Below are 26,999 nucleotides of genomic sequence, written 5' to 3' on the forward strand. Positions count from 1 at the left end.
ATTTTCCTTTCAAGGCATTTTAAAATGCATTGATTAAACCTAAAACAGAAAAAACCTTTTCAATGAACTGTGATGAAAGGCGCAAAGGAAACTGGAAACGAACTGCAAGGTCACCCACAGGTGAAAGGGAATTCGGGAGTTGACCTTTACAAAGAGGAAAATCAGAATGATCCTTGCACTGAGCCAAACGATGTGCTGCAAAATGGATGGGTCTGCCTACCCAACGCACACCGAAGGCATAGCCCGGCTGTAGAACCTCTGTCTTATCAAGAGGGGCGTATGCACTCAGCAGCTGTGTTCTGCAAAGGCTGACGGGTGTCTCATGCAGAATAAAGTTTTGAGATTGCCATTGTCCAGTGAAATGCACTTGCTCCTGCTTGCCACTGGAGGGGGAACCGGTCACTGTCTAGATGGGGGATTTTGGCAGCTGCTGCAGCATCTGCTGTACACAAACAAGCCTGTGCCTGCACTCCAAAGCGGGGAGCTCTCTCGCAGCTTCTCTCTCATTTGCTGCCACTTTCTTGGTGGCTGCCCTGCCACGATAGATGGGGAAGGATCTGAGCGCTCTGATCTCCTGGGGCGTGTGGCCAACGCAGGGGACGGGGAATCAGAAGAGCTGAGTTCTCTGTGGCTCTGCTTGGGGGCCTGGGTCAGGCCACTTGTACCTCTCAGGCCTGGTTTCCTTTTGTGGCGCCACAGGAAAGAGGACGATCTGAATCCTGCGCATGCGAGGCATCAAGCGGTAACAACGTTTGACGCATTCTGAGATCCGCGAAGGGACGGAGCTAGAGCCACGTTAATTCTGTTTTTTTCTGCCTGTTTGACAAATGAGAGTTTTGATTGCAGCCTTTGGTTCCCTGAGCAAACTCCCCGTTTCAGACTAACCTCTTCTGGGAGTCTGGGCTAGAATGACCTGACCTGGGCATGCCATGCTGAATGAGCAAGTGGAAGAGCAGATCCCCCAGCCATGCTACCCTGGTCTATGCCAAGTTCTGCTGCTCCACGGCATTTCTTAGCTGCATTGGATGAAAGGGTGCTTTGGAGCACTGGGGTGACTGAGTGCACTGGTTTGTTATTGTAGGGTTGCTGCAGAGTGCTAATAGGGCTGTTTACGCTGGTCTGTGTGAATGGAGAGTCTTGAAGGAATATTGTGGAAAGCTGCAGAGGTCTGTCTGCGTGTGGGGGGGAAAGGAAATGTCTTGAATGTCTTTTTGTTTCAGGAACTCATAAAAATGGCTTTGCTTTTGAAAAGAGCTAAAACAGCCATCAGGAGCATTCCCGGCCCATTCCAGGGACTGAACCCTAGCTGAAATGGGCTCTCCTCAGACATCCAAAAGAGCCCTGGCTGCTGTTAATATAACATGTAATAATTATTCCTATCGCCCTCATCATCTTCTAGTGTGGCAATGTTCTAACAATGTATGTCTCTGAATGGCAAGGATCAGGGTAGTAATTACCAGAGTTAATTAGGACAGGACCATCAGTGCTGCTTCATTTCCAGTTATGTCTCTGCTCGGCTTGGTCTGAGATTACAGGAGCATTCACTATTCAAGCCGCAGTTTGCTCCTTCTTGAATTCTACCCGATGATCACAAAGGTGACGTTCTGGGTGCTCTGCAGTGCACTGCAAATCCAGGGCCAGAATGCTGAGGGCATTCCTTTCATTTAGCTTGGCCTGACAATCGGCTTGTACCAGAGCACCTTGAACTCTTGAACTCTCCAATTAATCTGGCCATCCATTGCCAGAGCTTCCGTATCTCCTCGGGCGGAGGGTCTCAGCCCCAGAGAAGTGTGAATCCATTGTGAAGTGGCAGGTTTGGTCCCACTTTGCATGACCCAAATCAGGGTGTTGAAATGGGTTAACATTCATTTCCTCCTTTCCCACCTTTTCATTTATAATTTTCTGTTCCCTCGCTTTCTATCCAGCTTCCTTCAGTCTAGTCTGCACTGATAAAATGTACAGATTTGCAGCAAAACTGATGCCTGAATCACATCACAATGGCTGCAATGTAATATGGCATTTTTTCCCATCCAGTTACTTAAAGGGTGCAATACTTTACAGGCCCCATTGCACTTACAGTTTCCTTCTTTCCTCCTCTTTCTAACTCATAGGTTCTGCTCCTGCCATTTTCTTCTGCCCCAATGCCATTTTAAGGAATTTCTAGCATCTCATGTGGTTAAAGTTGTCCAGGAATGGTCCATTAACACATGCAGATGGAGAGCGAGAGATAACATGGGAAAAGTGCGGGATTTATTTATGGTCTCCAGAGGTAATAGAAACAATACCTGCTCTCAACCCCAGTGAGGCCTCTGGAAGTTCTAGTCTCAGGAGAAAAGCACAGTCAAATAGTTAAGCTGTAATTCAAAGACACGCACCGCCCAGACTAGGCACCAGGGGCCTCTGATGATGCTATCATTGTAGGTCAATGACATTTAAAACACACGCGGGGACTTCTTGATGGGGCCACTGCTTCTAACCACCCTGCTTCCCAAAAAGCCATAAACGCCAGAGATACAGAACAGCTTCATGATGATAATTTGCTGACACTTGTACAATGATCCAAGCCAGCAGTGCAGCCGGCTGTTCCCTTCTGATTGTCACCTGTTAATCTTAGTCACACAATCCCCAAATTACTACTAATCAGGAGATCATGCACAGAGCTTTTTTAATATTTTAATCCTATCAGGGGCCATGCCATCTATGAGAGACTTCTCTGGAGATGCAATTTAGACTCAAAGTACTTTGTGATAGATCCGTGCTTTCTACTTGAGCCTTCTTTGAAATGCTTCCCTGCAAAGAAAGACCAAAAAATAATTGTATTTTCTTCTCATGAAACATTTCACTTGAAACCTGGTCCTCGCATGGGGGGGGAGGAAAGCCTGCCCACAGAGAACCCTTAGCAGCCCCCCTTTATTACGGCTCCAGCTAGAAGGAATGAATGAGCCCCCGAATGCCTTCATTATGTCTCTCTTGCTTTAATGGTCCGATGAGCCTTTTCAGGCACTGAAGTCACTGCTGCTGCTTTGTAGTCTCCTGAATATTTCTCTGTAATTTGAGCAGCACCACGAGGTTCTCACTCAGAGACCTTGAAGTTCTTCATCGTGTCATCTTGTTGGGCTCATTTGATGTTCCCATTTCCCCTTCCATTTTATATTCTTACAGTTGGCGGCCTGAGAAAGTTTCTAATTCTTGAACTCTGGCTTTAGTCAATAGGTATGGCTTGCTCACTATATTTTATATACTCCCAGTTTAAAGCATTGGCAATCTTGAGCCCAAGCCATTAGAGAAGTGGGCAGTATTTAAAGCCGAGTTTGATTTCAGTACAATTTTGTCTTCCTTTGTCATTTTCTGTAACAAGCAGAAGGCAGCTGGATGGCTAATGGGACTGACCGATCGATACCTAGACAGACCATTATTATTGCAGTGCTCGACCTGAAGCAGGACACGGGGCACCGTACAAACACTAGGAAGAGACAGCCTCTGCCCCCAATAAATTCACAATCTACATAGACCAGACCAACAAGGAGAGAAAGGATGGAATATTATCCCCATCTTACATATAAAAAACTGAGGCACAGAGAGAGAAAGTGACTTGCCCAGGGTCATGCAGCAGGTCTGTGGCAGAGCCAGAAATTGAACACAGACCTCCAGAGTCAAGATCATCCTTTGTCTCAAGTGCGACCTGGCAGTGACTGATAGTTCAGTAACATTGTGTGAAGTAATTTGGTGGCCTCATGACAGGGGTCCCTGGCACAAAAATCTCCCACCAAAACTGACAGCACTTGTCCCTTTGTTGACAGTCTTAGCAGAGATCCCTAGCATTCAATGGGTCATGGAGATATATGTCCCCCCAAGCGTGGCTCCGGCAGGTCGGGACTGAGAGACCTTAGTAGGGCAGGGCAGGGGAATGTGGCTGTTGAGTGAACATGGTGGGAGGAATTTGCTTTCCCTGGAAAACAGCGATGGGTAAAGTTCTTTATCACAACATTTTCGACAAAACAGAAGTTTCCAAGAACAATAATAATAATAATAATAATTAACGATAATTCTATTTTCATCTATCTTTGAAGGCTTTATAATTGGGGGAAAATATCATTATTTTTCAGTTGCCGAAAAATGTCAGATGTCAGATTTTCAGTTAAAACCCTCAAAAACATTGAAGAAATGTTCTGATGAGAACAAAAAACTGTCATTGCAATTTTTCACAGGGGAAAAAAATAATGTCCCAACATGGAGGAATGGATGGATTTATCTATCTGCTCCCTTTCACCAGCACAAACATACTCAAAATTATACTTCACAGAATCTTACAAATGAAAGTCCTGATATGTCGCATTGAGTCCATACCTCTGGACTGTTCCCTACAGAATATTTTCTAGTGCTGTGTTCAGTCTAGCTTTTAATTTCCCAATTTTAATAGAATGTTCTATACGTGCGAAGATGAAGATGTGCCACTTTCTGCAAAAGCACTGTGATGAGGTCCCTTTCAGTGCTAAAGTCTGAATTCCCCTTCCCCCATCCCCCAAAGATACCTGTCCCTCTCCACTTGAAGATACGCCATGCAACTCCCTGCAGAGCACAGCACCTGGTGGAGAATTACAAGTTTTTTTAAAAAAAACCTGTCAATACAAACTGTGGGCTGAGGTTTTGAGGCAGAAGCTACAGGGACTTCCGAAGGAAGTGGAGCTGATAATAATTAATATGTCTGGTTCAAAAGCAATTACACCAATTATGTCTTTAATTTAATCACTCTGCAAAATTTGGGACTCTTAGAAAATGTGGATAAACAGCTCTAAAAATATTAGCGTCTCTCCTGACGGAGTCCCCTCAGGATCCTGGCTGAGTGAGCACCATCCATCTTAGGCAGGGTTTTCAGCTGTGACTGCTGTACAGAGAGTCGACCGTGCAACACGTTGCTGATTTTGTCTGTAAACTGATGGGCTAGGCGTGAGAACAGACCCGTGCAATTAACAGACTCCTTCATTCACCACCTGCACTGTGGCTGCACAGTGCTGAAGCCGAGACATGCCGCAATATTTGTTGGGTCTTTACGCAGTGCTTCTGTTAAGTAGCCCACTACAGCCTCCCCTGGCTCAGCAGGTATTTGCTGTGTTAAGCTCAGCTCAGTTGCAAGTAAGTCTTTGCAGATCTACCCCAAAGACGGGGAAGAGAAGTTATGCTTCCCCAGATTGCTAGGTGCTGACTTGGAGCATCTTGTATATTCCTTCCTTCCTCTCTTACCTGAAGTACCTATCCTACAGTTACCAGTACAGCTCTCTGATGCAGAGCATTCTGGGAGATTTTGCAAAGCCACTGGTGCACTGTGGGACACTGAGTCAGCGTTTTCATCTGGCACCCGCTGGCACTAAAACAGTTCTGAACTAATCAGTATTTGGCCCTGTTGAGCTGAAGCATAATCTTCTCCAAGTAGCATTTAGCAGTCTTGCAAACCAGTCTGAGCAGAGCTGTGCTGGGGCACCAGGTGTGCTATAATTGCTTTGGGGGGAACAATAGCAGTTGGCATGGTATATTTTAGTAATGTGGGCAAGGCTTGGCAGCAAAGTTATTCTAGGAGGAAAAGGGATAACTCTAGTGGGAGAGATGCAGTCGCTCTCTACCTCTGTTGCGAGGCTGCATGGGTTTCCACAGAATGTGCTCCTGCGCCCACCCGGAGAGACTTGTGTTTCTGCAATGGATGGAAGGAGCTCCCCAGAGTCCCCTGAAATATTGTGCTTTGCAGGAGATGATGATGCTGAAAAATAGCTGCACAGCGTCTGTTCAGTGGACATAGAAGAGCCATTTGCTCCTGCATTACGGAAGTGTCTCTCTCATCTGAGGTGTGAGAGAAGCTCCAGTGTGTGGGTCTCATTCCATTCTGTCAGCCTCGTGCTTCTGTTGACTGTGTGTGATTGAAAAGTCCTTTGCCGTAATTTCCAAAAGTGGCTGGTGACTGTGGGGACCCAACCTGAGACGCCAGAAAGGGGCTGGGCGCTGAGCAGGCAGGGCCTCTTTACCATGGGACTCAACCTGGGCTCCCAGAACTTGAGGCTCCCCAAACCACTCGCCACATCAGAAATTCTTGGCCCAGCTTGTCTTTTGGTTTAAGAGACTGAGAAAGCGCAGGGGTCGGAGGGCGCCCTAGAGCAGCTCCAGGTGCATTAAAGCTTTGCCTTTCCTGGTCCATGGGGCCCTCCTCACACAGCATCCCAAATAACAAGTTCCTGCTTTCCATGTGCCGCCAGGTTCAGCCCGTACGAGTGGTACGACGCTCACCCCTGCAACCCGGGATCGGACATCGTGGAGAATAACTTCACCCTGCTCAACAGCTTCTGGTTTGGAATAGGAGCACTAATGCAGCAAGGTACGACTGGCTGCCCCTGCCCCTGCCCCCTCCGCTATTTCTGTAGCCGAGAGAGCTTTTGTTTGGCGCGTGGTTTTTGACAGGAGCAACGTAGTTATTCCAACGTAGTTGTGCTTGTCAAAAACAACCGACAGTAGCAAAAAGAGTAACGTGGCAGCCCGAGGCCCCGGCTGTCACGCGGCGGCAGAGCAGCAGAGAGGAGCTATGTCACCGCGCGCTGACAAGCACAGACATTGGTTTTGAAATTGTGGAGTTTGTCTCTTAACAATTACAGAAGTGCTTGTCAACACCGGCTTTTTGTCTCAATGCTGGTAAGCAGTTAGCTGCAGGAACTGGAAGATAGCTCTCCTCTGACAGTTTTACTGCCCAGGGTATCCACCGTGGTGTGAAGCATTTGTCTCTCCTGTTATTCTTTGTGATTGAGATGTACCATACACACGTGGCTAGCGCAGATAGAAGCAACTCTCCTGAGAGGGCTAGAGAGGTTGCATTCTCCAGCTGCACGTGTGCCAGTCAGCCTAGTGCAAACAAGGCCAGAAAGGGGATAATGAGATAAACGCCTAAGTGGAATGAATCTAATCAATGGAAACCAGCCATGACTTGGAGTACCGGAGGGTCCTGGCAGCTATGTAAGGCATTATTCACTCGCCATGATTGTCATTTTATTTGTAGAAATCTATTCACTGCTTTTGTGTAGCTGGTGGAGAAGTGGAGAGGAAGGGTGTTTATGGCAAAAACAAGGGGCAGAACTAACCCAGCCCGGGACATGAATCCAGATGCTTCTCCAAGAAAGCCTAACCAGCTCCTCATCTGTCAGAGGATGCTGGGATCTGGAGGAGTCTTCTGTGCTCACGGAACCGAGACCAGCCTATTCTTTTTCACTGTATCCCCTCAGGAGGGGGGAGGCAGGAGTGCACTCACTTTCTGCTCTGAATGATCAAAACCAGAAGGGTTTCCACTGCCAAAGCCTCTGTAATTGATTTAGTGAAGCACCTGCCCTGCGGTAAGACAGGCTGAGCTAATGCAGGATGGAGTAAGTGACTCCACCAGGACTATGTGTAAAGCACTGCTGCCAGCTGTGCCGTCAGCAGAGACCCCCGGCTTCATCCTGCTCATTATAAAAAGCTCCCGCTTTGTGCCGTGCTCTTCTACCCGCCAAGTGCTGCACAGCCTGCACCTTTGGACCTCCTGGACAGGTCGCAAAGCCCCTCTGTCTAAGCAGGCATTGGCAGAGGGCTGAGGGTGGTTTGAGCCCGGTTGGGAGGTCTGGGTGACTGGATGGGGCTCAGCAGGGCAGGAGAAAGGTGCTGGATGGTTTAGGTTTGGCAACTCCAGTGTCGAATGGAGTTTGCCATCAGAGTTTTCAATAGATGCCAAGAGGGCCCAGAGCACCCGGGAGGGGTGGGGGGGAGTTACCAATAGGACAAAGTCTGTATAAATAATAAATAAATAAAGTGAGTTACTAAATCTGACAGGTCCAAGATCCAGCCAAGCCTCAGCCACACCAATTTTTATGAGTGAAATTTTGCACCTGCTAATCTTTGTGCCTGAAATTTCTAGAGGATGTGGAAACCCCCATTTAGACAGCTCTGTACCGGGCTGTAGGACCAACGTCGTAACCTCCCCACCTAAGTTACAGGCCAGCACACACATGCAGGAACAACAAAAGGGGTGCAGGTTTCGTCAGCACAAACTATGTCAGAAATCGGGAATCTGCCTTCTGAAAAGATACTCCTAAAGGATCAGCTGGAGGTGCATTTGTGTGTGTGTGTGAGAGAGAGAGACAGAGAAATATCCACTGTGAGTGTTATAATGGAGACACATTATATTATAATCCATCTCAGCTGCTTAAATTCACCAGGTGGAGCAGTAGCCCCCTCCCCGTCTCAATCTCTCTCCGATGACACAGCTTTAATAATTTAAGCAATTCATTTGCTTTCAGGATGATCTAACCTGCCACACACCATTCTCTGGCCCTTGGTAGAATCAACTCTGACAATGCATGAGGCTGAGGGTGCAGTATTTCTTCCCATGTGGCTAGTCAATCCTAGTACTGCACTGAAGGGGGAACGGGCAGTGTAGATATCCTAAAACAATGGAATTCTTTAAGTAAAGCTTTGGTCATTCACTAGGCACTGCATCCAAAATATCAGATGGGTTTAAGCTCAAGGAATTGAGAAGTTCCAAACCTACAAATGCATCCACTGATCCCTGCCACAGCTAATTAATAAAATGCACCTAGATGATAACAGGGCTTCCTGTCGGAGTTTTGATGGGCACCATGGCAGCCAGCTAAAGTCCAGTTGAACGTACCTTCCGAGATCTCTTTCCTTAGGTAGCAATGTAACCCTCCTCACCTACGGAGAGCTGCATCACCAAAGTAGTATGTAGTGTCTTTCCTCTCCCACGTGTCTTGTGCGCATCCCCGCAACCCATCTGTGCCCCCGTCTTGAGGAAGCCTTGCACCGTTTGACAAAATGTACTAGGGCGCTTTCCCAAACAGCCCTTCGAGGCTGTCTACACAAGTGACGGTTTGAGGGGTTCTTTGAGACCACACGACAGGAACCTTTGAGAGAGAATGGATGGATCAGAGCAGAGGCTTACCAGGAGCATTCTCTTCATTAGCATCTTCCAAATTCCAAAAGCAAACTTTAAAAGGAAGTCAACCAGACCTGACGATCTGCCGCAGCCCAGCTGTGCGGCGCAGGATGTGCCAGAGACTCAGAATGCAGGATTGAAAAGAATTCCCCATGCAGGAAAGAAACAACTGCGGGTTCCCTTCCCTCAGTACGACCAGCTCTGCTTATAGCCTCAGTCTCGTGATGCTTTATTATTCTCTGTCTAACTTTCTGCAGTCCAAGTGAGAGGCCACCCTGGACCCCTGGGACTCAAATGAGGACTGTTTGAGAGGGAGGATTTAAATGAGTTCAGAAATACCCAGGTGTGTCACTGTGCGGGAAGCGGGGGATGGGTTTGGAGTTCGGCAGTCAGCAGTATTCTGCTTTTCCTGGATGTCATTTGTCTGGCTGCAGATCCAGGAGTGATAGCGACACTGGGCCAGTGGAAGTTACAGTGTCTGATCATCTGACAGAAGGAGACCTGGGTGGGGGAGAGGCGGTGAGAGGTGTAGGAGAGAAAATGTTTTCTGGATTCAGGGTGGAGGGAAGAATGTGTTGTTACAACCATTTTTAAGCTTGAAAGACAAATCGGTCAGTACAAGAAGTGTCTAGTACTGTTTTCAAGATCCTGAACCTCCTGAAACTGAACAAAAGGCTGTTATCTCGGGAGCAATGCTGGGCTTTACCTGCATTGCTGAATCCTACCCAGCTCCCTGCCGTGCACACAGTGGGTTCAACTCAGGTCTAGTGCGAGCAGATGCAGCTCCATAGGCCCTCTGTGCCCTTGAAAAACCAGGGAAACATGCTCGCACTGCGGTGGAAGCAGGTGTTTTGCCTGCTACAGCTCACGCTGCTGGTCACAGCTCCTTTATAACCTCTGCTCTTCAATTTGGGCTCTTCAGTCCTTTGTCAAGCACCATCTGGCTTTACTGTTTGCCCAGACCGGAGCAAAGATTCTGTTTGCGAGAGGTGTGAGCTGCAATGGTTAGTGTTGCCATGGTGCTCTGTGACTTACTAGGGTTACAAACCCTGCCATGCAAAGATGAAACTTCTCTCACCAACTACTTTCACAGAGGGCTTGATTCAAAGCCAACTGGAGCCAATGAAAAGGGTCTGACTGGATTCATAGCCATGACCATTTACACCAGAAGCTTCTTCCTATGAGTTACACTTGCCCAAACAGGGACATACCTGTGATTTGACTGTCCAATCAAAGCAGTTTGAATTTCAAATAAGGAGTGCATGCAGCGAACTGTGCACAAGGAAGTCCCGGAGCAAGGGCTTGTTTGATGAGGAATTTTTAAGTAAGGAATAAAATTCATGAAAATTCTGATCTGGTTGCAAGCGATTCAGAAACAGAGAAATTAAATGTATCATGCACATGATTAATTATGAATGATTTCACTCAGATCCACTGATAGGCACAGCAGGGAAACTAAAAGAACCCAAAGCATTGTCTCAGCGACACCCACAAAAACTGTGTTTCCCCTACTGGCCCTATAGCAGCATTTAATAAAGATTCTTCCCAGAGCTGGGCTGTCCTCATGGACCAGGTCAGTATCCAGGGAGATGCTGTAGAAGGATGGACCACTCCCCTACTGGACGCAGTTAAATTAGAGAACCCGTGTTGCTTTTACCTTTATTCTGCATCTAATTAAAAATTATTTTCAAAGCCGCACCTTCAGCTACATCAAAGGACGAGATGGAACAGAGCAGGAATAAGTTCTTGATGAGAACTGAAATGACAGCATTGCTTCCTCAGGCACCTACTGTGGGGGAAATGCTGCATTATGTGCCATATTTTAATACCACACTCCTTAAAATTACAGTGCAGAATCCAACTTTCCATGCAAATTCCAGATCAGAAATGTCTTCTGACTGCAGCTGTTTCAAACCCAACCCCTTTTCCTGCTTTTAATAAGTGTCTCAAGAGACTGCAAAAATAGCACAGCCCATTTAGTCCTTCATCTCTGTTCAGTCAAAGTCATTCCAGACATGTTACACCTTTCATGCTATAATATCTCCTACTTTTCTACCTCCAGCTGCTATTCAAAGTAATGGCCCTGATAGCTTCTTTCTAGCACTGTTTCTAGTCTCGTGTATTTGACTACTCTCCCCAGAATGAGGCCTTTGAGAAGTAATCCATATAAAAGCAAAGCGCTTTTTAAATGGCAGAGCAAAATACTCATAAAAGTTCATAAACGGCTTGCTAGTTAAATCTCATAAAAGCAGCCTAGTTAATTATTTCAGTTTTGAAGGTTTCCTGTAAATTGTGCACTATACCCAAGGTCAGCAATAAAGAGAGAAAATTCTGCAAATGCTACAGAAAAAACTCAGATTTCCTTGCATGCAAGATGTCTGGGTAATTTGCATTAAAACAATTGGCTTAATTTGTGCAGTTGTTACAGTTCAGCAATGTCACCTACTGCTTGAAATACGCACTGTTTTCTTTCTATTTCTTTTCTCTCTTTATTTTCTGATTCCATTAAACTGTTTTTCCTACTCTCCAAGGGTCTGAGCTGATGCCCAAAGCTCTGTCTACGCGGATCATTGGCGGCATCTGGTGGTTCTTCACACTCATCATCATCTCGTCCTACACAGCCAACCTTGCTGCCTTCCTGACTGTGGAGAGAATGGAATCTCCCATCGATTCAGCAGATGATCTGGCAAAGCAAACAAAAATAGAGTATGGGGCTGTGAAGGATGGAGCTACCATGACCTTCTTCAAGGTGAGATCAAACATATGCATCCGCCCTTCAGGCAGAAATGCAAAAACAAAATGAATGGCACCAAAGCAATGTTCTTAGACCAGTGGGAGAAAGAGCAGAGAAAGACCAGTTAGGTCACCTAGTCCATTTCCCCTCCACCGAATGCAAGATTGTTCCCTCTTGCATCTCTGCTAGGACTTTGTCCACACTCATTTTAAGTCAACTGGGCTATGGAGCATCCATAGCTCCCTTCTGCCAGATGTTAACTGGTGATAGAAAGTTTAAAATGCATTGATTTTACTGCTTCAGAGATACAAAGAACACTATGCAATGCCAGCTCAGATGCTCCAGATGGAAGGTGTATTCCCAAATCAAAGCGGAGCGTCTATGCAGCTTATACTAAAGTCTTCCAGAAAGTCTTATTTTCCCCAGGCATCTTCCAGACCTTCACATCTCCCCTAGTTCCTCTCCTCCTCCTGCTCAATAATGATTCCCTGAATCCCTTGTAGACAAACTGATAGGCTTCTAGATGAATTCAGAATCAAGCTGAGAGAGATTAAAAATAAAAACTTGAGCTGGATAAATGCCACAAACACCTTTCCACCTTTTTTTGGTTGCATGTTTAAGGAACTTCTTTTGCACTGACATATTAATATAATCATGTTATATTAGCATGCATGATCTCAGCTAGCAAATTTCAGACTTTTTGGGAGCTTTCAGACCAGAAACCTGAGAGTTACATTCACCCAGTCAGGGAACAAAAACAACACCATGTGCCTGATATGACCAATCACAAGTAACCAGAACAGCTCAAATTGAATGAAACAAAACTCACTGAATCATTTTGAAGAACAGACAAGTGATTCAGGCCAAAGCTCAGATCTGCTAACCTTCCTGTGGCCCATCTTTAGAGTCCTGCACATCCATGGATTCCGCTTTATATCCCTGGATTGCAGATATTCAGCGGATTGCAGATCAGATGCAGATACAAATTTTGTATCCACACAGGCCTCTACCCATCTTTTTTCACAGGTGCTGAGGGAGAGAAGGTGGTTTGCACAGAGAGGGCTTTTTATTAACTTGTAACAGCTTTAGGAAGGGTTGAGAAGCTATTTATCTGCCTAGGTTGGAGGAAGTAGTCTGTTAATCGGTATGGTATTTACTAGTGTGAAATTGTCCACTTTAATTGTTATCGGGACTTGTACGGCACCACGATGGGCACCTGCTGATGGTGTTACGTCTTTGATAAATCAAAAGAATAAACAGCATAAAGAAATTCAAGAAAATCATCATCTGTTTTCATTTGCAGAGAGATTAAAGTCATCAGATAAGCTTACTTCTATGGACTGCTAGTGAGCAAAAGACCCTTAGCTTTGCCTTGGGCCTATTACGTACAACGCTTGTATAGTCTCAGGTTATTCCCTTGCTACACGGTTCTTGTGAGAACCGTATCCTTCGCCCAGCTCTGAATACAGTGGGCCAAATATTTCATCAATACTAGGTCAACAGGGTTGCAGAGCTGGGATTTAGGACTTTCAAGGTGCAAGAATATTTCCAGGATCCTTCCACCATGGACTTCAGAAAACAATGGGAATTTTCTCACTGCCTCTCCCCATGCACTGGGAGGAGCTAAGAAACAACCATGCCAAATGTAGACCTGGTCATTGTCCCAGACCTGAATTTTCAGGTGTGACTAGTGCTTTGAGGTAACTGACTAGCACCACCTTAACGGGGCCTGATTCTCAGCATGTGGGTGTACAGCGCTTTCTGAAAAGTGGGTCCAGTGAAGGTCTCTCAAGATGAAAATTTAAACCCCAGTCAACAAGCTAGCTGGTGTGTGACTGACTCGTGTTCCTACCATGCTCCCAATACGAACGCTAAAGGCACAGAGTGGACAAAAGCCGTACAGAACAAACATCAACCAGTTTTCGGTCAAGGTACCAGTTGTTGGGACACAAACAGAAGGTTCAGAAGACGTTGAACTTGCTGGAAAAGCATTGTCCAAATGGCATTGACGAGGCTTTACTTTGCCTAACAATAGACCTTTGGGGTTTCCATTCTGTCCATCACATGGTCTGTCAAATCCAGACACATAGCAAGAGTAAATAATTTCTAACGTGAAACGTATTAAAGAAACAGGAACCCAAGAGATACCTTCATTCAGGAAATAATAGAACAATAGTGTCTGATGGGACTCGGGGAATAACTAACTACTGTGACATACATCCAGCCTGTGTTAATATTTAATCAAGCACTAAGTGACTTGGAGAAAAAGACCCATTGTGAAGGAAAGGGGAAGAAAACAAAACAACAAACCTAAGCAGAAAACAAACCAGAGAAAGGGGAATCTGATGCCTGCTTTGTCTCTTGGCAATTCCATTTCAAATTCCATGTTAAGGCTTTCAGGCCATACCTATGAAAGTCTGTGCTGCACAATGCCACCAATACATCGCAACCAAGCCATGGAAGGCAAATCACATTAATTCCTTCCATTTAAAAGGAAACTAATTTCAGTAGTTATCCGACACAACGGAGAACATGCAAAGAGCTGTCACATTTTACTGCTGCTTAGGAGATGAAAATTAATTAAGAGATTTTAAAAGGTCTTTGAAATCACAATTGGGTTCTAAAAGTATGTGTTAAAAGAGAGGGGGAGGATAGCGCAGAGTGGGAAATGGGGAGGAACTTCTCTAGGAATTAGTCTCCTTTGCAAACATGACTTTCTGGGTTTTTATGTTTTGAGGCTAAATTTTAAATATTCTCTTGCAAGGAAGCTATTGAGACTGGAGAATGCAGCCTTTTCCTGCATGCCACTGGTAACTGTCACTCTCAGGCTGACATGTTAGACCCTGATTCATCAAAGCACATGCTTAGCGGCATAGGAGCTTAGTACAGGGAAGCTGTTACCTTGGATGACTGTCTGTCTGGTGACCAATGTGAAAGGAGGTCCCAATCCAGCATCACTACACTGGGATCACATTGACACGTACCGAACCCCCATCACTATCGTATTTGACTACCTCACCATGGTTAATACATGTTGTCCACACCACACCCCTGTCAGATGTCCCTGTCCCTTTTTTTACTGATGGGGGACCAGAGGCTCAGCGTAGGTGAAGTGACTCGCCCACGTTGGTGTACAAAAGTCTGTGTCTAAATTGGGAATTTAAACCAGGTCTCCCCAGCCCAGCCCAGTGCTCTAGCCGGTAGCCCATCCTTCCACTCACATAACAGACCATCCGCATGCACTGCCTTGCACTGGTGTAGGTGTTTTTAATGCTGCAGTAAAGGACCAGATTTGTGATTGTTCTTCTATAGCCAAACACAGAATTATAATCCTGAAGAGGGAATTATAAATGTTATCATTATTATATTTTGCTCTTCTGTGAAGATTTCCATCCAAGGATCTCAATGCATTTTACCTTAAATTGATGTTAATATTGAGACAGGGTAAGTGTTCTGTGTGGGTAAGCCAAGAATTCCCTGCTAGCAGAGAGATGCCAGGATTCAGACAGATGGGGACTTTGATTCTTTGGGTGATGAAAATGTGGCTGCTTTTCTGATCTGGCTAGCAGGCTAACACTACTGAGGAATGTACCTTTCCCCATCCCCTTTGTACCTTCATATCATTTTAATTCACTTGGAAATATATGGACCAAAATGTGACAGAATAATTCACATCTTAAAAACTAGGTTGTGCCTGGAATCCTGTAATAAACTGAATGGGTGCAGCATAATAGCGTTTAGATTAGCCAGTCAGCAGTTTAATAGCCAAGACTCATTAAATGGAGCTGGTGTTCTGAATTTTAACAAGAGGGACAGAGAATTTCCCTGCAGATTCATAGTCTGCTTTTGGTTATAACAATGGTGGCCAGCAGTTATACTTTCCAAATCCCATGCTTGTTTTGACAGGCGGCATATGTCGATTCATAAAGATACAGGAGTTTTGAGGGGTACAAACACAGCGTAGAATGTCAAACTCCAGCCAGTCTGCTTGTTGCAGCAGAGTCGGTGTATGCAGGCTCCTCTTTAGCATGAACAGCCATATCATGTTACCTTCACATGCAGTAAAAGCTTAGAAGAGCCATTAGGAGGAGGTTCACGCTCGCTGCTGCATTTTAACTACACTTTGTGGTGAGATTTCTGTGCTAAAATAAAAGCAAACTGTGTGTGTGTGTGTGTGTGTGTGTGTGTGTGTGTGTGTGTGTGTGTGTGTGTGTGTGTGTGTGTGTGTGTGTGTGTGTGTGTGTGTGTGTGTGAGAAGAACACAATATAAATATCCCCACTACAAATGTGGCCGACATCCCCCAATGGTGTAATTCAACGTTCTCCACCATGACTTCAGTGGAGCTATGCCAGTGTGCCCCAGTTACGGAGCTGCTCCAGTGTTTGTTGAGACATCCTTTCTTCGTTCTGTGCATCGGTCAGTCATCCTTGAGATGCAGGGATCTACGTAACAATGTCCCTTGGCAATTGGAGACCAAGTGCGTCCAGGCTCTGTGATCCCCATCACCTCCTGGACAAACAGATAAGCGCAGCCTCTGCTTTCTGTTTTATAGAGCAGCAGCCATGGCCACCCTTGAAGGGAACCAGAGATCTCATCCAACTCGCTGGAGGAAAAGTGCCCCAGGATTGATTGATAGGGTAATTCCCCCGTGAGAGTATCACCCCTCCCCATCGTTTGGGAGCTCTAAAAGTTCCGTACTGTATTCCCAGCTCCTCTACCCTCCAGTTTGCTGTGGCTAGCATTATCATTCGCTGGCTGTATAATGGAGACTCAACATCTCACTTCAGTCGGCAGCGTCTCTCGCCTGTAGGAATTGCTGATGAGGGACAGGATCATAGATAATTGCTGATGAGGGGCAAGGCAGGAACATCTGGTGCTGCAAGGAGAACACTATCAAGGAGCTGACAGTTGTGGAGGAAATGGAAGCATAGAGAAGAGGAAGGTGAAAGCCTCCTACCCGCAGTTACCTGAGAAGATTTCCCACGTGCCAGTTGATATCCCTGTCTGTAGCAGGGAGACATCGGCCCAGATTTTTAAAGCTATTTAGGCATAGCTGCACTCAGCATCATAATACCTAACTGATTTAGGAGCCTAAACCTTCTTTTCAATAGGGATTTAGGCACATGAGTCAATGCCGAGTACGGGAATGCCTGAATAGTTTTTAAAATGTGACCCGTAGCCTGTGGAGTGTGTGATCAAAGGCCACTGAAGACATTGGAAAAATGCCCCATTGACTCAGGTCAGTAAAGCTACTATCAGTCAGGCCCAGCTGTGGTCTTGCTCCCCAAGAGGCCATTGACTGGGACTACATGACGCTCTGTTGCCAACCTGACGAGCTGCTGCCTATGTAAAGCAAAGAGAGAGTTTTGCGAACTTCATTGGTGAGTTTCATCATTGTAGAAAGAGCATATGAGAAGCCATTTACTGCCTGGGAATGGAGGTCAGATAAGCTGGAAGATGAGGGTTACAGGAATAAAAGAGAGCAATTAATTTAGGAACTGTATCTGGTTTCCACTATGGAAAATACCAGAAATACTGTTTATGTGTTAAGAAGGATGCTATCTTTCTTGGAACAAAAATGCTGTTTTTTAATGTGTCTTTTGCAGCATTCATATATATATCTCCTTGTACAGAAATGTTAAATTCTCAAGATTAAGTATCTTCAGCTGGTGAAAATCAATTTATTTCTTTATACAGCCTGGAATTGAAAAGCATAAGCCTGAAAGTTACTTTCTTGCCAATTTCACTGATAAAAAAAGCATATATGTCTTGGCAAGTCACCTTTATTTTGGGTCCTCTAAACTATTCCATTAATTTATTTGGGTGACTGGTCTTGAAACACTGGTTATTAAAGGTAGCTTCTGAGCTGTGACGATAAAGAATGAAGTCTGAGTCATTTGCAATGTTCATTGCATTCGCTACATTCAGTGAGCTTGTTGTTCAGCTTTGTTGTAAATACGTTTGGTTCAGAGCAGCAGGGAGGGTTACAGTCCGAAACACCTACATCCGTTTACCCCACTGGTGTAAATCGATGTAACTGCCCTGATTTAAGTAGAGCTACACCTGTCATGGTCTGGCCAGTGTGTTTCTTTGCCTACAAAATTATAGGCAATCCCTGCCTTTCCAAACAGTCAGGCCCCTCTGACAATCTAGCGTCCAGTTCGCAGCCAGGAGATGGTCATTTAATACCAGCTCTTAATATTCCAGAGCAACCTCACAGCAGGTCTGATCTGGAGGAGCCTGGGGTTACATAGGGTGGCAGAAATCCTCCATCACTCCCACCTGCCCAGATGGTGCGTGTTACCAGTGGGACTGGATATCCAAGTAGCAGATGGGCATCACTTCAGATTGACTCTGTATTCAGACACTTCCATTAATTTGAACAAAATACCCTATTAAAATTAAAAGGCAATTCATTAGTAAGAATCTGTTTCTAACATCCAACCGCTCTGTAACAAACATCCATTTAGAGCAGTTGATGAGTCCCAATAAATTTTTTTTGTATATAATAATCACTTAGTCTTTAAATCAATAGGTGACAAATACCCGATTAATTCCAAAGTAGGCACTATTAACCACTTTCTTTATTGACTGTCAGTTTCATATCAGGCAATTATTATGCATGTTCAAGAATGCTTTGATTATTAAGAATACACTCTCTGACGTGGGATAACAATTTAAATGGAAGTTAATGTGCTAATCCTAACTAGAACACTTTGCTTTGACATGTGAATGGGGATTTTTAGGTCTCAGGGAGGGAGGATTAAGATCATAAGCCCCTGAAACATTTGCCCTGGATCTTTAAAATTCCTCCAGCCTTGCAGATGAGGGAGTACCATTTTCACAGGAACGCAGTGCTTTTCAATAGAAGTCACCTTGTAGGATCAGAAATTTCATGAAATGCAAAAAAAATATGAAAGGCCAAGACTGCAGCATCTAATATTAAACTCTGCCTTGTTTTCACCAGCATTTTACCTCCTCTTAGTTACCTGGTGTTAGCTATCACAAATAAGAACACACCTTTTACCTAGTGAAGTACAGCCAATGTGCCGAATGGCGCTTTGATCTTGGAATATTGTGAGGTTGCTAAAAGCATGGAGTGGCGGAGAGGAGAAGAGGCAGAAGTAGCTTGTTAATGAATTTCAAGCTCTGGCTCCGTTCTGGGGTTCATATTGCCACGTTTGCTCTCTGAAGTGGCTCTGCACAGTGTTGCTGGGTCTTTAATTCTGTTGGTTCATTAGCCATGCATGAGTGACTGTAAGTAGCTGTTGCAAAGTGAAGTGCACTCATCAAAGTGTGATCTGAAGAGAAGGGAGCATTTGCCATTGACCCAGGTTCACACTTCACGATGCAGAGCGAAGAGCCGGGAGATACACTGCTGCTGTAACACACATCCCCCCTGCACCAAACGAGTTCAGATGATGGGTATGAACGAGGGTTGCCAGGGTGGAGGGAAGGGCAGGCTGCCCTAGCATTTCCAACTACAATTAGCTTTTTAATTTCAGTCAAAGGGAGCGATTGAAGGAGGTGAGAGGAGAGAAGTGGTTTTTCTGTAGTCGAGGGGCTTGTCACATGTGATTTAAGTTGCCTGAAGAGTTACACTGCCTCTTGCAAGTCCTATTAGCGTCCCTAAATGCAGCCTATTGATTTTTTGCCAGTTTACTTCACTCTGTGCTTCAAACTGGGAGAACACTGCTGTTGTTAAAGAGCTCTGTGTCAACACCCAGGGAGCGGTACATGCAGAGAGAGGGAGAACGGGAAGGCTAGTGAGTGCAAAGGTCTCTGATGTGAACTATATAAATGTTAAACACGTCTTTCTTGGGGAGGAAAGTGTGTTATTCATTTCACTTACGCGTTGTCATGTACAGACATTTCATCTTCTCTGGCCTAAATTTCCTGCTGCTTTTTGAGGTCCAGTAGAAACCCCAAATTGACTTCATGGCATGGGCCTGATCCTCAGCTGGTGTAAATTGCCATACCTCCACTGAACCCTGTGGTGAGTTACATCAGTTGAGGATCTGGCCCACTGGATAAAATTTATTGCAGCAGGGTTGCACAAAGGATGGCTTTGACTGGAGAAGGTGTATGGTCTAGGGGCCAGGGTGCTGGCCTGGGGCATAGGAGACAGGTGTCCAGTTCCCCCCTCTGTGACATTTAGACTTCCTATGTCTCAGCTCCCTACCTCTCAAACAAGGACAAATATTTCCCTTCCTCACAGGATGCTTGAGGATGAACTGTGAAGTGTTCAGATACTACAGTAAAGGGGGCCATATGTGTACCTAAGATAGGTAGATTTTAGTTCTGGGTCACATACAAATCCTTTTAAAACATTTGGTTGGTTAATCTTAGTTTCATGGCCCGGTACTCTGTGGATGGAATAAATTGCAGCCACAAGAATAAATTTAAAAAGCAGCTGTTTCTTCCATGAATGATGAGACCTCATTCAGGGATGTCCAAGTTCACTCATTTGTATGCTTGGTGGATGCACTAATTAACCCGCTTCATCAAACAGCCACTTTGCCAAATGTTTTATCAAAAGAAATAGACGTCTATTCCATGGCAAAGCCACACGAGTACGGGCACACATTAGACCTCAGAATGTATTGCTCAGCCACCAACACCTTTCCTCCTGCGCATCTCTTCCTGAGACCCACGGCTGCTGCCTTGTCTCTGAAACATCAGTAGGGGACTGGCCTAGTAAACTGAAGAATGTAGTTTACATGTATAGTGCGAGACTGCTCAGCTTTAGCGAAGAGAATTACATAACTGCAATGCTTCAAGGTCCCCCTCCACTAGAAGATGTTCTAGACCATGATGTTCCAGTGTTACAAGTGGTCGGTCCCTCCAGCTCTCTTGGGAGCAGCTGTAGGAGCCCTGCTCGATAATGACCTTCCTTCCAGTCTTGAGTTAGCAAAAAAATGTGCCTTGTAACGGTCAAAAATGTTCGTTCCATTTAGCAGATTCTGGTTCTGGCTCCCTAGCCCTAGGTGTAGAACTCAGTCGCTTACATTAAAACTGTCCTTTGATTGTCTCCTTGTTGGCCATAATAAAAAGAGAAGCGTGATTTCTAGTAATAATAATGTACAAAGCATCCAGGCCTCAGTGTGTGTTAGCACTGGTTAGAGGTTAATGGGCTCAGGGGCAACGTCACATTTGCTGCATTTGTGTCCACAGCAAGATCTGCAAAGAGTAACTGAGCCAAGCGTCGTTTAGCCTATGCGTGCAGCCACAGGGGCATCTCTGCATTGGCTGATATCGCCAGGTTCATCAGCTCATCTCTGCTCTCCCTTTAAATGAATAAAACAGGAATGGCAATGAGAATGGCAAGCAGCTTCCTCCCGTCTCTTTTTCATTCTGGCTTTGTCTGCCCAAGACGACTTTTGTTCTGTCTGGACAGTGCCTAGCACGAGGTCCTATCCATGACTGGGGCTCACAGGAGCTATCCCACTACAAATAATAATAATATCCTTCCCCATCTACAAAATGTCCCCACTAGTTTCTTCCCTCATCTCTCCTTCCAATGAGAAATTCTGCTTGAGAATGCCTCAAAAAGCCCCTCCTCACACCTGAGATCTCCTCAGTCCCAGAGCACTCGGCCATTTCATGCATCCCATGCAATGAGCCAGAAGCACAAAAAAGCCAGATATGGCTTAATTGGTACTATGGACTTGTCTCATGCTCTGTCTGCAGGTCAAATTTATATTCCTGTCACATCCAGCACGAGGACAGAATTTTTTGACACTCTCCACCCACCCCCCTCGACCCCCCAACACACTGTAAATTTCATCAAAGAACCAGACCAAGCACATGATGTGTTCTCCAAATCCACTCCTTCTTGCTTGGCTGATGGTATCTGCCTGCATGCTGCTATCTGGTGCAAACATATGGGAAGAGAGATTGAGGAGAGAGATTCTCCAACTGTTTGTCATGGAAAAAATAAATGACAAGACTGAGCACGCACTGCCCCCTTACATGTCTATTTAAAAGAGCTCTCGCTTTGAACGGCTTGGGAGTTTCTGCCCATCCCTTCCATTATTAAAAGAGCTATGGTCCTCAGTGATCCATTCCCAAAGGGTGAAGAATTTCCCTTAGCCCCTTCCTGTTTGTTTAGCAATAAGTGATTAAGCAGGCAGGCAGTTGTAGGAACTAGATCTGCATAGCCCATGCAAAGAGCCCAGTGTTACATGCTGAGGCTCCTGTTTGTTTGGTAGAAATCTGGGTCCACATCTATTTCTGAGGCCTCTAGGCCTTACCAGACTATGTCCTCTCCTGAAACCTGACCCTCCATCTCCAGCTCCGCTCATCACTGGACACTTCTTGCAATACCCTCTGAAGTGCAGTGCCTGCCCATGAGACTTTGCCATGGAATCTATTTCTTTTGCTAAAGCATTTGGCAAGATGGCTGTGTGATGCAGCAGGTTAATTAGTGCATACACTAAGCGTATAAATGGGTGAATTCAGACACCCCTGACTGAGGTCTCATCATTCATGGAAGGAATGGCTGTCTTTTAAATACACACTCATGGCTGCAGTTTACTCCTTCCACAAAGTACCTGGCCATGAAACTAAGACTAACCAACCAAGTGTTTTAAGGGGATGGATATGTGCATCTGTTTCTGTGGAACCTTCCCAAACCAATGCCTATACTTAACGACTTTTGGTACAGCTTGTGAAAAAGACACTTTGAAAGGCAATCTTAACCCAGTTGGGATCATGCTATAAACTTTAATGCAAAGAAAACAAAATTACTTTTTTCCATCCTAACAGATTTTTGAATGAGAAAAATGAAGACAAACGTTCACATCATAGGCTAGTCCATAAATTGTGTAGTCCCCATTCCAGTGGAATGTCTGCCAATGGTTTTAAAAAAAAGTCCTAATTTCTAAACTGTGGCAAAATATAGCAGAATCATAGACGATTAGGGTTGGAAGGGACCTCAGGAGGTCATCTAGTCCAAGCCCCTGCTCAAAGCAGGACCAACACCAACTAAATCATCCCACCCAGGGCTTTTGTCAAGCTGGGCCTTGAAAACCTCTAAGGATGGAGATTCCACCCCCTCCCTAGGTAACTCATTCCTGATTCTTCCCTAATGTTTCTGTGCATCTGTTTATGTAGAAATGTAAAGCCTGTTTGACAGTTAAACATATCTCAGAAGGGACTCAGATTGCCTGTGATGCTTGAAAGTTGGAGAGAGTGAAACATATTCTCTAAAACACGCTTTCTCCTCTGCCACTGGGTAGAAAGATAAAGGGATAAGCAGAATTCAGGTTATTATTATTCAGAATAATTTAACAGACATATTGGGAGCCTATCATAATAGCAATTTCTGCAGGGCATCCAAGCAAGATGTGATTGTGCATTGCTGAAATGTATTTTTGTGCTTAGGTTGGAAGCTCTTTGAGACAGGGACAACTTTCTGTTCTGTGTTTGCAACAGCATCTAGCAAAGGGGTCCTGATCTGTGACTGGGACTCCGAGATGCTCCCTCAATACAAATAAATAGTCAATCCTGTGCGGAGTTATTATTGTTTTATTGTCTGTCAGGATACTGATAGTGAGGACATGGGAAAATTACTTAACTCCTCTGTGCCCCAGTTTATCTGTTGAGAAAAGAGGCATTGGGGGCACTCATGGGGCTAATAGTTAATTTTTCATCTGAGGATCTCCAGTTTTTGTGCAATCATTAATTAAGTGCAAAGCATCATTGTTACTAGTAATAACTGAGATTGCATCTCGTGTGCGTGACAGCCTCAAAATTAATCTTGTTTTCCTTTAACTATAAGGATGCCAATGTTAACCAACAGACTTTCCCAAATACACCACTGACAGTCTTGTACATTTTGGTTCTCTGCTAGGGCTTTATCTTTACTGGTGTCCATGTCGCAATTTGAAAGTTTCCTGAGACTGTTTAGCACAAAGAAACAAAAGACTAACTCCCTTTTGGGGGGTGGGACGGCTTGTTAATGTTGTTCCAGAAATCCAAAATTTCCACCTTTGAAAAGATGTGGGCGTTCATGAGCAGCAGGCCATCAGCACTCGTTAAAAACAACGAGGAAGGAATCCAGCGAGCCCTCACTGCGGAATACGCCCTACTCATGGAGTCAACCACTATTGAATATATCACACAAAGGAACTGCAACCTGACCCAGATTGGAGGGCTGATTGATACCAAAGGCTACGGGATTGGAACTCCCATGGGTAAGTGACAATGGTGCTGTTTGTGAACACAGCCCAGAGAGGGGCTAGTTAGCATAAACGCAACAGCTGGGATTGAGCCACTCACTCCCAGCCAGGTATGTCTGAATAAAGCAGCCGGGAGTATCTGCCGACTGAACAGACTCGCTATCTAGCCTTGGCGGCTTGTGTCCTCCTTCCCTGTTGCATGGGTAACTGCATTCCCCTCTTGCCCCCTCACAGGGTCACCGTACAGGGACAAGATCACCATCGCTATTCTCCAGCTCCAAGAGGAAGACAAGTTGCACATCCTGAAAGAGAAATGGTGGCGAGGGAACGGATGCCCAGAGGAGGACAACAAAGAGGCCAGCGCTCTGGGGATACAAAACATTGGTGGGATTTTCATTGTCCTAGCGGCAGGCTTGGTGCTGTCGGTCTTCGTGGCGATGGTCGAGTTCATCTACAAGCTGCGTAAAACAGCAGAGCGTGAGCAGGTATCAACGTGGTCGGTCCCCCTCCCCTGCCCCTTCCCTGCAGGCCTTGGAGCCTAGATCGGGTCCCAGGGTTGGCATCTCACATGTCAACTCACCAAGGGCACACGCAGCTCTGAGAACTAAACGGCTGGCAGCACTGCCGTCTGCTGCATGGGCAGGAGGACCCTGGGCATGCCAGAACCCTGAGCCTCGCTCAGTCTCGCCCGGCAGGGAAAAGTCCTGACAGCCCAGAGCAGGGATCAAATGGAGATGCCATAGGGTAGGACTCTCAGTTCCTCTCCCCAGACTATATGGTTTGGATGTCCTAAGCAAATCCCCTATCTGGAAGAACGTTGCCTCCAGGGAGGGGATACCCTGGGCTAGGTATGGCCTGATGCTGAAGAAGGTGGACAGAAAACAGAAGGAAGAGAGCAGGACAAATAATGACCTGCAGGGAGCAACCCTGTAGCCAATGCAATATGCACCTCCCAGGGAAACAAGACATCGGGTCACCAAAAGGGGCTTGGCCAGCTGCAATTCTGAGAGCTTTAAGGGAGCCGTTAAATGTTGTCCTGCCATGCTACAGCAATTGTCTGGGCAAAGCAGGGAAGTGGCATAATAACCCATGCACTAGTCGTCATTTATTAACTCTTTATAAAGTCTTTATAAATGGAATCTCGATATAAAGTGTGGCCAGCCCACCTTTAACTGTTGCCTTATGCCCTTGATGCAAGAGGGTTACATCCCTCATACCTGTTTACCTTGTGCGATGTACTCAGTGAGGTAATGCATAACAGAATAAGTGTGCGCATGAATAACTTCTATAACCAGAAACTGAAATAAGTTGGCATAAGCAAAACCCAGTAAACCAACCATTCCAGGTCAGGCTGCAGCAGTCCAGTGATACTGAGCACGTCACAGCATTCTGATGAACAGGGAACAGCATCTGTGCTTCATCTTTAGCCAGACTCAATATATTAAAGGGGAAATCTCCCCCATGTGCATAGAGGGGCAACAAACGGCTCACACACCACTGTGCAGATTGGTGCATAGGATGTATGCTGGCCCCCTGCACGGACGGTTGTCAGAACACCTTCCTGGGAGTAACAAACCCCTTTGCCTCCCCTCTTCCCTAGCGATCCTTCTGCAGCGCCATGGCCGATGAGATCCGGGTCTCGCTCACCTGCCAGCGGAGGGTTAAACACAAATCCCAGCCACCCATCATGGTGAAGACAGACGCCGTGATTAACATGCATACGTTCAACGACAGACGGCTGCCAGGGAAGGACAACATGACGTGCAACACTGGGTTGACGCCTGTGTTTCCCTAGGGAATCGGGGGTAGGAGGGAGGGACTTGCTGGAGATGGGATGGATTCCCTCCCTCAATTAGGGAGGAATGGATATAAGCCTGGTTTGGTTCAGTTTGAAGAACAAGGCCTTTAACGCAACTCCATCGGTCGCCTGAACAGAAACGAGAACTTCAAAGCATGGACTGTAACCCATTTTAATTTTTGTAAGACGGCTTAGACCCTATAGGCCTCATGGAGTCCAAACACACTACACAGCCAGAGTCTGATGTTTACATATCGAACACACATGGAGGCAAACGAGCGTCAAGCTGAACCGACCCTAAGTGGATAATGAGGAGCCCCCGAAACCCCAGGCATCCTTTAGCGTGGCAATAAAAAAGAACCATTCTGAGAGTACAGGGCAGATGTGAAAGACAGTCCATGTGAGCATCTCTTCTGAACTGACGTACACAGCACATTTAGGATAGAACGACCATGAAGGGGAAACAAATAAATAAATAAAAAGCTTGTCAAAGCTGCTGCTGTCTCACGAAGCAGTTCTCCGTGACCTTTTACCTCAGTGCTCTGCTGACTTCTTCTTGTCGGAAGCGGGAAGTCCATGTGTGCGTGTGATGCAAAAAAAGGCATGTGGAGAGACGGCTGAGTCAGACAGCTGGCTAAGAAGGGGCAAGTGATCGTTAACGAACCTTGACGTCCCAGACACAGGGCATAGGATTAAGGCAGTTCACCAGAAACTGCTGCCATTTTAAAACAAAAAACAAAATCCCCCTGTGTCAATTCTGCCTGCAATGCCAAGGCAGGATTGTGATCTTCAGGTCACCAGCTCTTTCACAGCCTGTGGGAAGGTCACTTTCTCCTGAGACAAATCCGTAGACTTCAGCATTAACATGAAAGGGAAGTGAGGGAGCTATTTGTGGGAAGTTAATGGGTAAGTCTACACTGCAATGTAGAGTTAGTGGAACTCGAGTGAGCAGACCCTGGGTTTGTGACTTAAGTCTTGAGCGTCTACACTCATAACCCCAGGTTAGGAATTGTTGACCCCTGGGGTCCCAACCTGAGGCTCCGGCATCTACACTACATTACCTGGGTCAGAATCCCAACCACCCATATCCCAGACTTCCTAACGCACTCCCAAAATGCAGCCACTCTAGCCTTTTGTTCGTGCTGCAGTGTGGGAAAACTCGACTGTCCAGAGTACAAAGAAAGTCGGCCTATGGGATTGTGAGATATCTCTGGCAGACTCCCAGAGCACGAGTCCAGTGGGGCTGTGTCTACATTGCAAAGCAGTAAGGCTGGATCTCTGGGTCCCGGCTTGACTCAGGCCTGAACCCTCCACTTCCATGGGGT

At 45.7% G+C, this 26,999-nt stretch overlaps 1 protein-coding gene across 1 annotated transcript in view; it reads left to right on the top strand.

Annotated features, from left to right (window-relative positions):
- Window positions 1-26,282, top strand: part of GRIK3 (glutamate ionotropic receptor kainate type subunit 3) — a 201,227-nt gene extending 174,945 nt beyond the window's left edge. The window contains exons 12-16 of the mRNA XM_067533963.1: window positions 6,243-6,361; window positions 11,491-11,708; window positions 23,669-23,891; window positions 24,111-24,361; window positions 25,477-26,282. Of these exons, the coding sequence (XP_067390064.1) occupies window positions 6,243-6,361; window positions 11,491-11,708; window positions 23,669-23,891; window positions 24,111-24,361; window positions 25,477-25,671 (1,006 nt within the window). The 3' untranslated portion in view covers window positions 25,672-26,282. The remainder of the gene's footprint in view (window positions 1-6,242; window positions 6,362-11,490; window positions 11,709-23,668; window positions 23,892-24,110; window positions 24,362-25,476) is intronic.
- The last annotated feature ends 717 nt before the right edge of the window (window positions 26,283-26,999 follow it).

Source organism: Emydura macquarii, unplaced genomic scaffold, assembly GCF_026122565.2.
Source record: "Emydura macquarii macquarii isolate MOO-44397 ecotype Brisbane River unplaced genomic scaffold, CSIRO-AGI_Emac_v2 contig_3348, whole genome shotgun sequence".
Taxonomy (NCBI): domain Eukaryota; kingdom Metazoa; phylum Chordata; order Testudines; family Chelidae; genus Emydura; species Emydura macquarii.